General features: G+C 41.0%; 2 protein-coding genes across 4 annotated transcripts in view; one reads left to right on the forward strand and one right to left on the reverse strand.

The window, feature by feature from the left end:
• The window catches only part of ralgps2 (Ral GEF with PH domain and SH3 binding motif 2), a 63455-nt gene that overhangs the window by 36701 nt on the left and 9568 nt on the right, over nucleotides 1-17186 (forward strand). The gene's annotated exons all lie outside the window — the stretch shown is intronic.
• On the reverse strand, nucleotides 1203-16617 carry angptl1a (angiopoietin-like 1a). Its single transcript, XM_042005912.1, has 6 exons — nucleotides 16330-16617; nucleotides 7552-7795; nucleotides 6826-7443; nucleotides 4394-4587; nucleotides 3152-3422; nucleotides 1203-3035 (listed from the first exon to the last, which is right to left on the reverse strand). The coding sequence occupies exons 2-6, from the start codon at nucleotides 7739-7741 to the stop codon at nucleotides 2848-2850; spliced, it is 1461 nt and encodes a 486-aa protein (XP_041861846.1). The 5' UTR covers nucleotides 7742-7795; nucleotides 16330-16617; the 3' UTR covers nucleotides 1203-2847.

Consider the following 17186-nt stretch of genomic DNA (forward strand, 5'->3'; position numbering starts at 1 on the left):
AAATTCACCCACACTCTGAGAGATCAAAAACCGCAGTGCTTGTTCCACTCTAAATCTAATTGAGTGAGTGGGTGTGAGTGTATATGTAATGGATAAGTTTGGAGAGTTGATGTCCATGTGCATGTGTTAGTGGTCACTAAACAAACCTGTTGAATTCAGACCTAAATGAAAGTCATAGCCCACACCAGAGGCTTTGAATGAACATGTTTGTGTTAATGTACCAGTTTTGTGGCCTCCCAATGAGTTTCTGCCTTCATTTACTACTTTGGCATTTGTGATAAATACTTCTGGTAATAACAGGCCCGGTGAAAGAGTAATGTGTTTGTGCTACTGTAACAGAGTTTTGATTTTTCTTTATGTACAACGGAGTGACCTCTGACCTGCTATTAGGCTTGGCAGACAGAGCGCTCTCTTGTCTGTGCACACTACCCTGCCAGCCTGTTTAATGTTCAAATAAACCTGTTTTCCAAATCACATAAAGACAAAGAGCCCTTTGAAATGTATGGCTCCACAAACATACATAAGCACAAAGTGTTTCCTCAGCTCATTATCCTTTCACCTTGTTTGCACCAGCTATGCAGGGAACACAACATAACAGCAGTTGTCTTAGTTCCCCATCGCCGTCAGCTGCTATAGTCACATACAGATGAATCCTGCTTTCATGCACATACATGAAGAGAAAATGACAAAACATGCATTCATTTGCAGGTGCATGCATAATGTCATTTACTTTGGTTGAAAAAATGTGCACAAGTTCAATTAAAGCTTACGTGCTCTGTTAGGCAAGTAAAAAACACAGAGAATATACATGGAGCATTTCTGAATAATGTGCCTTTTATATATTTTATAATATATTTTATTGTACTTTTAAATGACATATTTTACCTTCACCTCTGCCAGTGGAGTCAGACTTAGCAGAAGGTCAGAAACAAGCGCAATGGCTTTAGCTATTTCTGCTGAGTAGCGGTTGCTGTGGAACACAGACATGGCTCAACTAATGTACTGTAATGGAAAACTCCAGGAATAAAGTGTTATATGTTCCAGATCAAAAATTCTGCCAACTGGAGGGTTAATTTCTCCACTGGTTACCATAACTCAGATTTTTGTTAGCAGCCTGTACAGCTCATCTCAGCCAGGCCCACACTGAGGTACTGCAGAGACGTACAGTATTCTAGATGTCCGGCAGCCGCCTCTCTGTCAGCTTTTTGTTGGCTTTCCGTTGTGTTGACTGTAGCGGTGCTCTCCTTACAGTGTTACGGTGACAGACAGCTCCTATCTGTTCTGACTTATAGCCCTCTGGGGAGAAACTGACCAGAGGGGAACCATCATTTCAAGATATGCTCAGTGGCTTTATGTGAAAGGAATGTTCTCCTCCAAGCCCCCTTCCAGCTGTCTTGTGTTTTTTATCATTCTGTCTCTTTCTGCTTTCATTGTAGTTTATATTATTCCACAGCACCATTAGTTAATGTCCTCCCACATCTGTGTCTGTCTGTGATATAGTCCGATTTGTCTCTGATAAGCTGTTTTCTTGATTTTTAGGATTCTTTCAAGCCTTCCTTTTGCTTTGCTTTTCTTTCCAACACAGATTGATTTTTAAATACAGCCTTTTAAAGTTGTCAGTTTATTCTTCTCTGACCTCTTTTGCTTGCTATGACAACTTCTGTAGCACTTAAATCACAGCAAAGACGATCCTGAGTTTGATATGCCTGTGTACACCATTTTTTTTCTTCTAGTAATATTTTGTTTTTGCATTTTATTCTGTCTCTTAAACAAGGCAAAATGCCATTCTTTACCTTTCTACTGATAGTGGAAACTGAAAGACAATTTCATGTTTATTAACAAGTTTTTTTATTGGATGGCTAGCAGTGCACATCACATGGTCTCCATCCACAAGTCATCCATACAATCTGGAATTATTCTGATGTTTTCTGTGCTTTTGTTCAAGTGTTGCTAATGCCTTTCTACATGGGATTAAAAAAATATGACGAATTGTATTGTTACAGGAGTGGATATAGAATGGCCATGACTGACTACATTTACTATAAATACACTGATAAATAACAAATAATGGCAGCGTGACAACACTGTGAACATTTGGCCTGAGTCGAATCACAACTCTTAAATTAACTTTCACAAATACAGCCAACGATATTTACACACCAAAGCCAGCTCAGTCATATGCACATCAGACTAGCACATGGTGACATGAGTTTACTCTCTTTGGGGGGTATAAGAAACCCCAGAAGTCCAGAAAATCCCAGAAACAAGGAGACAGATTTAGCATGGCCTGTCCTCCACCGTTTGATTTTCAGATATTCTAAAAGCACAACTTTAAATTGCATCAATTTTCATGGTATGTACGTCACATATCTCAGTATATCCAGTACCCCATGCTATGGGAAGCATTACTTTCAATAAGTCGCCATTAGCTGCTCAAAAGAAATCTTTTTTTTTTTTTCTTCTTTTTTTTTTCTTTTAGTAAATGGCGTTTTCCCTTTATTACACACTGAGTCTTAAGAAGACAGAGTAAAATAAGACACAAGAGTAATACCGAATGGCCTGAGAGAGCTCAATGGGCCAATAATGTCCAATCTGGTAGGTGGAGAAGAGCAATTATTTAGAGAAGGTGATGTGATCAGTCTCCACTGTAGCTGCTATACAGACTGAAGAAGTTGTTGTCTGACCATAGACACATGCCCCTGTCTCTTTCTCAGTTGCTTTTTTACAAGGCTCCGAGATAAGGTGGCATGGATTCCCGATTCTGCCTTTATACATAAATTATTTATAGGTAGAAGACGGATCAAACAGGAGATGGGGGGTGCGATCACGGGACCACAGTTCAAGATTTTAGTCGATTGGTCGAATCATAAGGCGAACAGACTTGAGGGAGTAGAAGCCACCTCCATAATCCGCCCAGAAGATCCCGTCCTGGAATTTGCTGCGGTAAACTCCACCGCTGTACCACACACCATTCAGATTAGTCTGACCACAAGCATTGTACCACCAGCCACCTTTATGGAAATGGGCACAGTTACCTGTTGAAAAGAAGAACATGACACCAGAAGACGAGATTAGGACAATGCACTTGCTATACCACGAACAAACATAGCCAGGAAACATTTAAACTTGTTCAAGTAGTACTTTCACCTACCAGAGAATGCATCCTTATCACGATCAAGCGTGGTGAACTGTTTGCCGTTGTGACTGCTGAAGGAATCGCCAGCGTTGCCCTGGTAGGTGCCCAGCCTCAGCCGATAACCCTCGCTTTCCGACTCCAGGTGGAAACTGCTGTACTCGGCATACACCTTCTTCCCTGTCCAGTCTTCCAGCTCTATTATCAGCTTATAGTCACCTTGTTTTGCCAGGTTGAAGATATTCTCCAACCCAAGCCAGTGTTCACCATCTATGTTTCCGAAGCCTTTCTGTAGGGGACAAGCACCACAGCATGTTCTTTTCGGTCATGGCTTATGTTTAAATGTCACTGCATTCTGAGCAAGCGCAGCAAATGCTCTGACTCAGCTGTTTAACCAACAGATCTTTTTATTATGTGGCCTGAAAATGCAAACCATGTCCAAAACACACAAACAGTAAAACAGAGTTGGCTTAATGAGATTTCATTCCAGAGTGCTGAGTTTAAATGAAGCTGATCCTACCAATCAAGTGGCATGAGATCAAATCTGCTTCCCATTGAGATGATAATGTGTTAAGGATGTTATCTATGACTTCTCACTCAAAGAATTAGTTATATGGCAGCAGCAACTGTGATTTGGTCCAAGCTGGATGGAGAGTTTAGGATAGGAAGTGCAGAGCTGCCGAGACACAATTCTCTGATCTAAACGGTACACGTACTGATTTTAAAATCTAATCTTATGGCCGAGGGGAAACCCATGCCCTTTCTTTTCATTATTTAAAAAAAAAAAAAACTAACTCTGGGACCGGTCCCAGTGATTTCGCTCAGTGTTTAATTTTTCTTCCCTTGCTATTTTCACCAGTTGCTATTTCTCACCATGATCCATCCTGGATAATATTTTAACTCCAAGGCTAACACGGGGTAAGAAAAGGATGAAAAGATCGTAACTAGTGGGCTGAGAGTTGAGCTACATTTCCCTCTCGGCCCACCAGGGTTCTCTGATTGCTTTTATTTGTATGTAGATCCCTGGATGCAGTTCTTGGCTGCCATTTCAGTGTGAGGAAATCCACCACTAAGCTGTTTATACTATTGGACCAAGTACTTGCTTAGTGAACCCAAAATGAACTGCTGAGACTGGAAGGAAGGAGAATAGCTGTGAGAAAAGTTCAGTAATTGATGGAGGTCAAACTTTTTTTTTTTTTTTTTTGCCATGCACATGCTTGCTTTAACCTAATGTTCTTTTTTTTTTTTAAATTAAATTACCTTATAGGTTTCCCAATTGCGAAAGAAGTTAACAGAGCCATCTCTCCTCCTTTGCAACACTGTCCATCCTCCATTGTCAAGGCTATGTTCGCACCAGGCTTGAATCAGTCGATCACTGTTGTCAGTCTTAATCAGGTACATGCCGCTAGTGGTGTGGCCCGCCTGTCGCACCTGGTAACAGTCCTTAAAAGGACCTGGGGTTGGAAAGATAGTTGTAGAAAAGGCTGCTGAGAACATGATTTATTGCACATTTGATGCTTGTGTATGATTTTTAAGAGTGTATTAAAAGAAATCCTTATTTTTATCTTAGCATGGTTGTTATCAGGTTTACGAAAGTCAGAACAAAGAGAGAGGCAGCTTAGAAAGAATGTCTGCTGGAACTTAATGGCTTAAGAGATGGATCACTATGGCAATCTTTAACTATTCACTATAACTCATTAACTATACTCACGTTATCCAGCCATAGTGTCACAAGAGACTGGAGCCTATGACAGCCAGAATTGGAAAAGCTATTACTCAGACCACAAAAAAATGTTTGCCTGAAGAAGCATAAATAGATATCTATGCATCTTAAGCAAGTATGTGAATATTCCTCTTGATATATCCTTCAATTGAAGCCAGTACATAGCTGCACCCAAAACTGAAGCAGCTGAATGTAAACGCACCATATTTCCTCCCCTTTCCCCTTGTGTGAATATTTATTAAACAGACGTGAACACAAGCTTTGTGTGGGAGGCCTCCAGGGCCCACGGGTCTTTTGGTAGATGGTTTTCTTAGCTAAGTGTTGGTGGAGCACACAGGGACTTAGTGTGAGACCCCTGGACAGATATCCAAAACCTCTCAGCACAGGCTTGTATTTTTCTATTAATGTCTTCATCAAACCACATCAAGTTCTTTTGGTTGAGGTTAAAAATAAATCAAACATGACTTTGCTCAAGAAAGCTTCAGCTAGACCAAACTGTGGTCGGCCGTTGTGTATTTACAGTCGTACTGAACCTACAGGGAAGAGAGCCTATTCAGGAGGCTGCAGTGGTTTGTCTTTTCACCGTGTACAGAGAGGTGTATTCATGTGTACGGTCTGTCTGTCTGATGGGGAGAAAAGAAAATCTGAGAGTTAAATCTCGCAATTTTTTCATATTCACATCCTTTTGTTGTTGTTGTTGTTGTTTTTGCCATCCAAGTAGAGTTCCTGCCATTTTACCTCCCACAACCACTTCCTTACTTAATGCTTTCTTCCATCCCCCTTTTTTCCTTCCTCTTTGGAGCCTTTTAAAAATATGCCACCTTCACTTCTCATTAATGGATCTCAACATCACTGGAAAGTGGTGACAGCTTAGTGTTTGTGTTTCACTCACCGGTTTTTGAAGAATTAACAGCAAAGCACTTATGAAACAGGCTGGTTTAATTAAACTTTGCATTACTGTCTATATGCTCCTATATAATTATCTTGGTTTTTTTGTGTTTTTTTTTTAGTAATGCAAGATCTGACGTTGACCTAAACATGCCAAATTAATTTAAACAGATCAATAAGATTTTTTTGTCTAAATCATACATACTAGATATTTCTTTATGAATCGTATTATTTCACCATACTAAGTTATGTCCCCCGTTAGCCAAAAAGACCCCATTTTGTTTGCCCTTTTTGTCTGAGGGAGAAATTAATGATTTCATCTATTTTACCAAAGGGTTGTATAACATCTGTCAACATCCCCGCCATACTCTGATCGCCAGTCAAAATACAAAAATCTGAAACAAGTTTTGGGAGCCATTTCCAAGTAGCATTCTAACTTTGCAAATTAGTTTCATATTGGAGATGATGTTTTTCAGATGTCAGAACCAGCCTGTCTCTGGGAAATGAGCAGTAGCTTTGGAGAAGATCTTAAAAGATTTGATCTGATTTCATGGTTTTGTGCAGGGGTCTAAGACTTAATGGACTTCAGTAGTCTATCATATGTGCACTTTGACGATGCCTTTACTTTGTTTGTCTTCTATAGACTGAGCAGCTCCTTAAAGTGGGTATTTTCACCCTGTTATATGAAGTATTTTTCAGTTCTGTTCAAAGAGGCCTAATCCGCATCCCACTAATTTAGTACATATGCTCAATACAAAGCAGCCAGTACAGGCAGCCAAGTGGGAACATAGGAATGTATGATTTCACTGCCTCTGTAGCACGCTAAGGAAGAGCCAACTGTGCCTCAGCAATACCAACTGTTAGGAGGAACTGCATTTTGAATTGCAGTCCTTAGCTAATTGTACTTAAGTAGTTGTTTGCACATTTAAATCGCACCATTACAGAAATAACAGAAAATGACTTGGGACATTTAGTTTGTTTCTCTCAGCTTCCATTTCCTAAAAATCATTAGATCTGTGGTTATTTTAATGTGTTCACTTATTCCTCCATCATCCCCTGCCATGTGGAAATCGTTACTTACCATCAGAGGTAAGTGTTCCCTGTGGTGGTGGAGGATCAATCCCAAATGGGCTTGCAGTGGATGAGTCCATGCGTGATCCTCGGGTGAAGGCCCGGTTGTTGTATCTCGGGATCTCATTGGTGAAACGGTTGTTAACAGGTATATTCTGCGGCACCACCTGCACCAGCGGAGGAACGGGAGGCAGCTCGCTGCGTCCCATTGTTCTCAGGCACTGCTCCTCTAGTGCTGAGATGAGAATGGACTGGTTGTTGACCACCCCAGCCATTGTGGCAAATCGGGACTCCAGCTCCTTGTACCTGGAAGCCAGTCGCATCATCTCTGAGGTCACGTTCAGGACACGGTTCTCCAGCTGGGCCAGCTCCAGAGAATTGTCCCTTTTCCTGATGATCTCATGCAGCAGCTGCATATAGAGCTGGGTGACCCTGGAGTTCATGTTCCTGCTCTCCTTCCGCAGCAGCTTCATCTCATTCACCAAGTTACCATCCACATCTACCACCAGCTGCAGTGTTTCAATCTCACGCCGCTGTTTGTTGAGCACCTCCCGCACATCTGCAATATCCATGCGGGTCACTCTGTCCTTGTCTGGCTCAGGGCCTGTGGTGCTGGCACAGATTGGACCTGATGATGCATATAAAATATCTAGATTAACAAGAAGCTTTTGCGATGCAATAGGAAAAAAAAGTCTTTATGATTCTAAAGTATGTACTTCCATTACATCCATTGTACCTGTGATTTTTTGCTGAGGTACCAGGAAAGTATAGGAACACTTTTTAGCATCAGCATCCGCAGTAGCTCTTTTACTCCTCTGGAGGGAAGACTCTTTGGCCATCCGGGCTTCCCTGGAGCTCCTGCAGTAACTTTCCTCACAAAGGGAGAGGCAGAGCAGGGCACACAGACTCCACATCAGCCCCTGCATTGCTGCTGGCTGGCTGGATTGATGGACAGCTACTGGGGCTTCCTCCAAGCCAACCTGAAAGAATACAAGACTTTAAGGAAACACTGTCTAACAAAAGGAATGAACTCATTTGGGGTGTTTATTAAATGCTCTTCCAGAACAATGTCCATAGGATTTTTATGAGACTTCCACAGATAATTGAGTAATTGTTCAGAAAAAGGTGCAGTAGTTCAGAGTTATGGCATGGTTATTTTGTAGTAAGAAATTAGTGAAATAGAAAACTTTTTCTGTCCAGTCAACGGGATGAGGTCTGCTTTTCTATCTTAGATGAGCTCCCTACTGACAGATACCCCACTTTTCTGAAGTTCTGTTGGTTTCCCTGTAATAAGACCTTTCATGCTTTCTCTGCTTTACCTTTGGTAGGTACCCTTACATTTCTCTCTTCGCTGTAGGAATTCGATTTTTTTTTTTCTTTCGGAAAAATCATCTTGTCTCGTACAGTATGCAACTCAAGTCTTTTACGAGTACAGGAACCTTTCCAGGAAACCTTTTTAGATCTTTTCAGCTACAGGAGGCAGCTACAGCTGTTTGCTACAGGAAGACTCGGTACAGTTTGGCCACAATGTAGTTCTTGCTCCTCAAATAGCTGTTATTTTTCCAGATTAATCCATAAATAAAACTTTATAAGAGAAACACAACCTTGGATACTAACATGGGGAAAAACGATGAGAGATTTTCCAGAATTATTTTTTAGCAAGGTACGTTGTAGTCTTGTATCAATTAGCATAGCATTGGCCATGTTTCCTCACTAATGGTGGAAACAGCTGACCAGTCATGTAAGTCAAATGATTGCTGCATCAAAACCTGTTCGATGTTAATAGACATTAAAGCCAGTACATTTTAGATTCAAATGTACTGGCGGTTCACTACCGTTTTACTGTGGCTTCTTTTCCTCCTGTATTTAAGCATCATCAGCAGGCAAAAAACACAATTAGTGATGTTTTGTAGTGTTATACATCACCTTAATGTAACTAATGCCTGAATGTAGTAGAAATGCAAATAATATTGCATAAGGAACTCTTTATTTCCCCCACATGTATATGACCTTATACAGTAATGCTTACTTGTATAATTGTGCCCTCTCCATCCCATACCCCCCATGTAAAACACACTGACCCCAAATTCCACTGCAGCTTCCTTTGAGACAGGTTAAAATACCAACAGGGATGTTGGGTAGGGGCGAGTATTTGTGTTTCACTTGAAAGATGTTTATAAAAGCACACACGCAGGCAGTCACAACAGGGGTGGAAGATGAAGTTTAAAAAAACATGTGCAAAGCTGCTTTCAGTCCCATCTAATATGAGGGGGGGGACTCCTGGCACTTTTGGGCCTCATTCTTTTCCCCACTGTTTGGAGTTTTGTTTTTCACCAGTACACAAACAGAAAAAGCTTTTAATCTAACGTCACTGCTCCGTTTAACACCTCAACCTGAATGTGTACAAGACCAGGACTGACTATCCCACCTAATCTGCTCCATTGCTCCTCACAGTCAGTTTTTACTCAGTGCCACATCATTAAGTTGTACCTCCACCCTGAGACTTGGGCCTCGTGTGTCTCTCATATGACGCCATTGTGGTTCTTCAGGAATTCTGGCAATTATGTCACTTGGAACAATGTTGAGAAGGGACAGGGTTACAGCAAGTACTCCAGTTCGTGTGCATGAAAATCTGTGTATGTGCATGCACTCTTAATGGTATGTGTGAGCGTTTGCATCCATCTGTATGATTGAATACTGTGTGTGCATGACTATCCAGGGACGTTATTCATTTTCATGGTTGGGTGTTTTTCCAGCAGCCAGTGTGTCTGACAGCGTAACCAGGTACTGTATCCTTGCTGACCTCAGTGAGAGCTGCTAACGACTTTAACAGCAGCATCAGTTCTTCTCTGTGTCCTCTCTTCTAAACCATGGCTGCTCTCTTACTGTTGCTATCGGCTCCCAAGACGTGCCTGTATATGTACAGTTTAGGCCACACGAATGAGACGGTCACAGTTAGAGCTCCCTGTCAGCTGTTATTGACATTTCTTACTTTCATCCTCTTGTTTTTGTCTCATCCCTTCCCATTTTCAGTTCCTGCCTCTTTGAATGATTTCCTTCTAGTTGGTTGCTCTGAGCCTGTGGGACTAAGCCTCTTTCATTGAACCACAACATATCAAAGAAATTCCAGGAATTTCAGACAGGTCACTTTGTGTGCCACAAAGGTACAACGTTTACAGTTTCTTCAGGGCTGGCAGAGAGGGTTCTTTTTATTTTCTGTCTATTTCTTTTGTTTGTTTTGCCTCAGATGATCAAAACTAATCAGTTTAAGGGATTCAGGACTATGAGGCTATTTGAAGTAAAATATAAAGCATTCACCTGTCAAAGAGGACATTTGTGCCTTTGCTAATATGTTTTGTTTTTTTTGTGTTAAGATTTGAATTCAAATAAAAGGGAGCTTATTTCAGATAAAAAAAAGTTTTCATTTGTTCATTTTTGTATATGTAGAAAAATTTTTATTGACCAATTGTATTGCATCAGCAGTAGGACGCAGGGCATATTGCCACTTGGTTTGCAGATTCAGCGACAAATTAGCCGGATATAAAAGTCTAATGGTACATGAGACAACACAGTATGAACATATATCAACAGAATCCACTCAGTCCTGAGTTGACCTGTTTAGTAAAAGTGATTTTGATCTTACAATGGAAAAACTGTGTGGTTTTTCTTTGCAGGTTTGTTGGCCTTTTTTGATAAGGTCAGTGCACCAAAAAACGTTTGTGTGAACAGATTTATGTCCATTTACTGGATAAGAGTTTGCTTTTGGCTCTAAAGTACAAATGCTGCAAGTTTGGTCTTGGCTCAAAATACATGATTATGTAGTTCAGTGAAAATTTACAATCTGAATATACCATGGAGGAGCACTGAGCCATGTGCATGGATCCTACATGGACTGCACAGGGGAGAAGATGTGGAGCAACAGGCTGTGAGGCAGAAGCATTGCACTGAGATTTAAAAGGATAGCACATACAGTAGTAGATTAAAGATAGAGGAGTCCAGCACCAGTAGAAAATGGGTCAAGGCCTTTTTCCCATTCTGGCCAGGCATCATAAAAAAATAACTTGAGGCAGATCCTCTCAAAGACAAAGAAAAAAAAACAACTTCCAATTGCTTTCTCTTCTTTGGCCGAAGCTCTCCGTCTAATGTGTGTTTAATGTGTCAACCACCTCCTCTTTCCTTTTCTTTCTTTTTGAATACTTTCCTTCCTCTTTGCATTTCTGGTGTTTCTTTCAGTCTCTTCAACTGCAGTTAAATGAAGGCACATGGAAGTCATACACTGTAAGCAGAGCAGCAAATGAGAAAAACTGAAACCAATTATTTCCTCAAATGTTGATATGATTTTATCAAATATCTTGTTGGTGCTGCTTCACTGACAAACAGCTTATTTATTCCTATAATGTGCAACCAGTGAAATAATGTCTGGAAAAAAGGATTTGCAGCAGTCAAGTTAGCCTGGCTTTTGTTTTGGCAACACTTCCAAACGTCTTCGTCTTCCCAGTTACTCTCTTGGGTCCTCACTCCCTAATAATTCTTAATAATGAGGAGGTGTGTTAGACAGCCTTTTTAATTGTCCTAACTTCCCTCTCTGTCTTGTTGCTTTCTTCTCTCTGACCTTTGGGTCACTTTATTCTCATGGCAGTAATAAGAAAAGTAAGAGCAGAGCCTGCTTCCTCTGCCCTTTTTTTTTGTTTTAACTACACATGCTCTTCCAACTGGGAATCATTTTCAGCTAAATGAAACACAGTCATCTCTCTGTTTAAACCTATTAAACTGCAACTCTTGCTGTACTGAACTATGCTTTATTGTTTCTGTTCATTGTTTCCGTATTAATGATTTCCTGTTTGAGACGTGCTGCTCATCTGCTTCTTAATGAATCTGCGTTTTTGGTTTATGTAGTGCCTTGCTGACAGACCCTTATGCTCACAGTGTTGTTTTCTCCGCAGACTTCCCTATATTTTAAAATGTGAAGTCTTTTTGCTTGCTTTATATATACAGGCTGCATGCCAACTTTTGAGGGAGACTGTTTTTTTTTTTTATATACCTTTGAGGTGTGCGGCAGCTGATGGTGTGCATTAATCCTTATTAGCTTTGTGCCTAAGTGGGAAGCCATAAGAATTCTTTTCTGTATGTTGAAAGAGAAGAAATGACTAGAGAACTCATTAAGCAAAGCGGCTGCTTACGTTATTTCTAGACAGGAAAAATTGGCTTTGAATTGTTTGTTAAACATGATAATGAATGTTGGTTGCTACCTCCTGAAGACAGACATATGGAACTCTTATGGCCTCAGGTTACACTGTATGTATTGGCAAAAAGCCTCATTAAGTACTGATCATTTTTAACTGGAACAAATTGATTAATTTACACATGGTATAAACTGTTTGCATGGAAATCTGACCGTTGCAGGTTTCTGGTTAGAGGCAAAGTGGGTGTTAAATGTGCTCTTTTAGTGTTATACTTCTACGAGCGGTTTCTATAAAGCAGCAAATAATAAAGAGAATATTATTGACTGGATAAAATATTGGGATGAGCCTTCTAATGGACAAACATGCTGAGCTCACCACATAACTTCCATGGAAGAGTCAGTGCAGCCGTTTCAGCTTAGGTCAACAAGCAAAACAATGCCAGGGCCAAATATATTCGGCCACCGTAATTGAGGAGTTTTCAGATGTCTTGTACCAAAACTGGACATGAGGGTGTGAAAAAAAAACTGAGGTCTTTGGATTTGCCAAAACTATGTATGTTTCCCTTGGTGTTTTAGAGGTCATGGCACCTCCTGCCGTAAATTACCAATTCTAGTGTCAGTCTGTACTCTGATTGATTGCAGTTCAGCAAGTGGGAACAATTGACTTGGATAAAGTTTATTGGATACTTTTAATAGTTAACGTACTTCCCAGCTTTAAAAATCCCCTGCTTCCACTCCCCCATCTGGTTGTCAGATTTTCCCACAACAAGTCCAAAATGCCCCCTAAACACAAAACACATCATTGCTGGTCAGAAAAAATGGCAAAAAGTTAAAACAAAAAAGGGGATGAGCAAAGAGGAGGAGCTGGAGGGGAAGAAGCAACGATGAACTGCAGCTTTGCTTTACATGGCGACATGGAGCGCCGCCAGGCCTGCTGGAAGTGAACAGCCAGAGGCCCACTTCTTTCCAGCCTGACATCCATGCATGATGTCATCAGCCATTTCTGTCCACCGAACAGCGTTGCTTACATTACTACTTACATATGTTTTTTTTTTGTATGTGTGTGCTTGTTAAACAGTTTGTTACAGAGACTTCTGACAGGATTTAAATGTGGGATGGAGAGAAAATCAGAGCCAAGTTGGTGCAGGAGAAGATGCAGCATGAGCGAAGAACACATAAAAGCAGCTGACATTATAAAACAATTAATGAAAATAAAACGACGCATACACTGATGAGTATTAACAACAACTAGGAAAAAGTCACAAAGGCCTTATAAAAAAGTAAAAAAAAAAAAAAAGTTGGAACAATTTCAAAGTGAATGCTTCAGAATAAATTATGCTGTCTTTATACATCTTCATACCATAGTACAGTGTAAAAAAAAAAAAAAGAAGGAAAAATCATTCCACCTCCTGCTTTCTAGGTACTGAATCATCTACCTTTACGATGCCATATTAGTGAGGAATGAAAACTCCAAAACACCCCTGAGGCCCCACAGGCCCCCATCTGTTTTGCATCTTCTGTAAAGAGACTCTAAACATGTGGGCTGATGTTGGGGTCAGAGGTCTATATGTGGGATTAGGATGCAGCCCCGCCCTTCCTCTACCTCACCCACCCTCTTGTTCGCTCCACAAACCTTGACATCAATTGGTCTTTGTGGGAGGTGGGTTCCCTCTATTACTGTTAAAGCACACATATTAATGCACATTCTCTGTTTTGTGGTGAGTTTGCTATATTTAGGTAGGCAAAGTTCACACAAGGCCATCTCTTTGTCTGACTTTTTTTTTAAAAATCAAGATAAGGATATCCTCCATCACACCATGATGCTGTCTTAGCTCTCCCAATGTAAAACAAACAACAACGCTCCCTATTTGCACACTATCATAATGCAAAATTTTCTAGATCAAATTTTTAGCCTGTTTATATTTCAGTAACTTTTTACTCAGGGCGACCACGTAGATGACAGGTGGCTTATTTGGAACTGAGCTGGTAAAGGCACACTTGGCTTTGAACAAATGTTTCATGCTGCTGAAAAGAGCTGGAGGAGACTCAGGAAAGAGCGGAGAGCATTAAAAAGTTACAACATTTTCTTTGGCTGAACACAATGATGTTTTTTTCCTTTTTTATTTTTCATTTAAGAGATGGCTCGTAATCTTTCATATGCACTTTTTTTGTTGGTATGCATTTCTCCTCTTGAGTCACACCTCACCTTAAGCTCATACGTTGGACGACACATGCTTTCTATTAGCTGAATCAACACGGAAGAGCACATAAATTTGCTCAAATAGCATTACACATTCATGCCCACTGGCTCTACTTAGCTACATGCCTCTACTTCTCTTGTCTGTTTACTCCGACCTCCTGGCTGACCTCTTGCTCCCTGTTGTGACCTGTCTGTACAGCCGTGTCTGAGAGCTCATTAAGGGGATTTTAAACGAGTCTCATAGTATAAATACAAATTTTCCTGCTGCCGTCCAATTCAAGAAGCCCACAGCTTTCCATTTGTATTATACTATAGGTTTAAGTTTTTAGAGATATAGTGTGTTCAAGTTGCTTTTCCTTGGCTGGCAGTGCAAGAGCAGACAAGTCCATGGCTGCATCTAACTTGTGTTATCTTTGAGTGCTTATGCATGTTTTATTTTTCTCGAGTAAGATCAGCTGCGATGCACATCTGTGAAGGGTCGGCACAGCGGCTCAGGCTGCACAGTGTGATACGATCGTATGCATGCCTGTCGCCCTGAAAACCACAGTTGGTTGGTGCCAGCTGGGTGAGCCATCAATCCTCTGCTCCGTTAAAATGTAGTTTGTGACAGGACGGCTGGGGGGCTGTTGGGTCTGACTGCCTGATCGTGCGCTGCCTGATTGCCTTTTATTGGATCATCCGGGGAGTTTTTAAAACTTTAAATAGAAAAGACTTTAAACAGAGGTTGAAGGTTAAGAGAAGGCTTAGTTTATATATGGATTGGTAATAATGGCCGTTTGGACTCGAGGTTCAGGTGGACCTGATGGCCAGCGCTCCAGCACGGAATGTTCTGGACATGTCTCAGACAGCTGCTGCTGCCTCTTTATCTTTTCCGCCTTTTCTTTTCTGTTCCAGCCTGAGATATTGAAGATATTAATATTCTGATTTATTGCTCTAAGGAAAAATCTAATGAACAAATTTCTCAGCCTTTTCGTTCAAAACTCATACCTTGTTAAGGTCTGTTCATGGCTGTCATGGTCATTTACATCATTTACAGATTTGAGCTGCTAGCGAACTGGATCTTTTCCACACATCCTACTAACACACCAGGACGTAAGTGAAAACATTTGAAGACAGTTGTGAGTTGTTGTTATGGAAGTGCACCAGACTGATGTTATTAGAGTTCAAAGCCTCTGCTATCATGGCAAGCTTGTGACTCAAGTATCTCATGTCCACAGGGTGCGATTGATATAGGACACAGTTATCATTTTTTCCTCCGAACTCACCAGTAAAGGGAACTTCTGCAGTCTGATTAAAAACAGTGTTCTTACTCTTAAGGTTTCCCCAAGCTACATAGTTTTTTTTTTGTTTGGTTTTTTTTACCTGTGCATTTAAGTGTGTGACAGGCAGAAGCATGTGTAAAGAGACATGTCACCACTTCATTATGTGCAGGTTTATTGATCATCTCCTTCTCTGGATCCTGGTTAGAGACCAAGATCAGATGGTTCCGTACTAGGAAGCAAAAGCAGAGCAAAAATAAACAAACCTGGCTCCAGAGCTCAAATCTCTCCATCTGATCAGATCCTTCTCCCTCAAGTGTGTTACTGGAATGTTCCACTTTTCTTTTTCTTTGCTCTTTTTTCCTTCTCTCTCTAGCTTTCTGTTTCTCTTTAGAAAAGATGTGATGCTAATTTCTGAGAAAGTTTATTACTGGGAATGCTTCAGTTTCATAGATCCAAAAGATTGGACACAATTGACTTAAGAGTTTCTGCTTGGATTAAGCTGTTACGTAAGAGATGCCACTTTTGGCCTTGCACTCTGGAAATACCTAAATCACCGGTCTCTGGTAAATAAACTGTTGCTTTTTTTCCCGACAAATTGCATAATTTTTTGATCACGCATACAGTTCCATTTGTAAACAGGATCCACTTCTTAGCATGCTTTACACAGAATATCCCAGTCAGACTCAAGAGGAAAGCCAAAGAAGCGTTGCTAAATGTTTCTGTCTGCAGCCGCAACCTCCAGTCACAAAACGTCCTAACCTCTCAGCCAGAGCTCTCGCAGCTGCTCATGCACACAAATACCATCTTGCCAACACATCTGCACATTCCCAAAAAACCAAATTGAAAACAGATTGAACTGTCAACTTTTACCTTTTTTTGTTACCAGCAGTGAGTAGTGATGTTTTCCTGCAGTTATAGTTTCACGTGCCTATTGGATTGTGTCTTCACCAAGCTGCAGTGCTCAGGACTCATCTCTCTGTCTCTTTTTGGTCCAAATCCTCTAAGGTGCTTCCCTTTCACTCACTCCTTCAGTTCGGTGTGTAGCTGCAAATCACGAGGCTTGAGTCAAGGCCCCAACTTCCCAAAGATGGGCTTGTTGTTGTATTAGCTGTCCTGGAGCATGGTTCAAAAGCCGGCCTCCTTAGCAGACTGAGCTCCAACCCCTGATGCCTTGAGTCTTTCACAAAGGATGGGGGAAACTAGAAGAGGGAGGGGAAGGAGGAGGAAGACGGGGGTGGGGGGGGTCTGTGTCGAAGATTTCCCTTTCTTTTTCTTCCTCACTTTATTTTTTTGGCATTGCCCAGCCTTCCTCTGATGTCACTCTGATGGAAAATATACATAAAAAGAGAATAACAGAGCCGCCTCATTTAACTTCCCATTCTCAACAACAGCCGTTTCATATTGAGGAAGTGGTTCAGGTGAAAGGAGACGAGACCAGTTTCAATCCTGAAGTGTTTAGCTAAGTTTAGAGTGCAGGCACAAGCTGCTCTGACCCCATTTGTCCTATAGTATAACTCCCAGTCTCCTTCTCCTTTTGTAAGGGCGCCTTCCTGTCAAGAACAGCTGGACACAGAAGCAGTCAGAAAACTGTGATTTGTGTTGTTACCAGGGCAAAAAGTTTCCTTAGTCTGAGCTTGTTCACCCTTTCCTTTTTTTTTTCTTTTCTTCTTATCACAGTATGAAATATTTAAACAATGCCTTTGAGATAACCAGCTCAGGGAAACAGA

Source organism: Melanotaenia boesemani, chromosome 14, assembly GCF_017639745.1.
Source record: "Melanotaenia boesemani isolate fMelBoe1 chromosome 14, fMelBoe1.pri, whole genome shotgun sequence".
NCBI lineage: Eukaryota > Metazoa > Chordata > Actinopteri > Atheriniformes > Melanotaeniidae > Melanotaenia > Melanotaenia boesemani.

Excerpts from the sequence above, each read along its gene's own strand:
- angptl1a (XM_042005912.1), bottom strand. The coding sequence starts at position 7,741 with ATGCAGGGGCTGATGTGGAGTCTGTGTGCCCTGCTCTGCCTCTCCCTT. Across the intron at positions 4,588-6,825 it reads GGGAACACTTACCTCTGATG|GTCCTTTTAAGGACTGTTAC; the intron begins GTAAGTAACGAT and ends TTCCAACCCCAG. Across the intron at positions 3,036-3,151 it reads TGATAAGGATGCATTCTCTG|GTAACTGTGCCCATTTCCAT; the intron begins GTAGGTGAAAGT and ends TCTTTTCAACAG.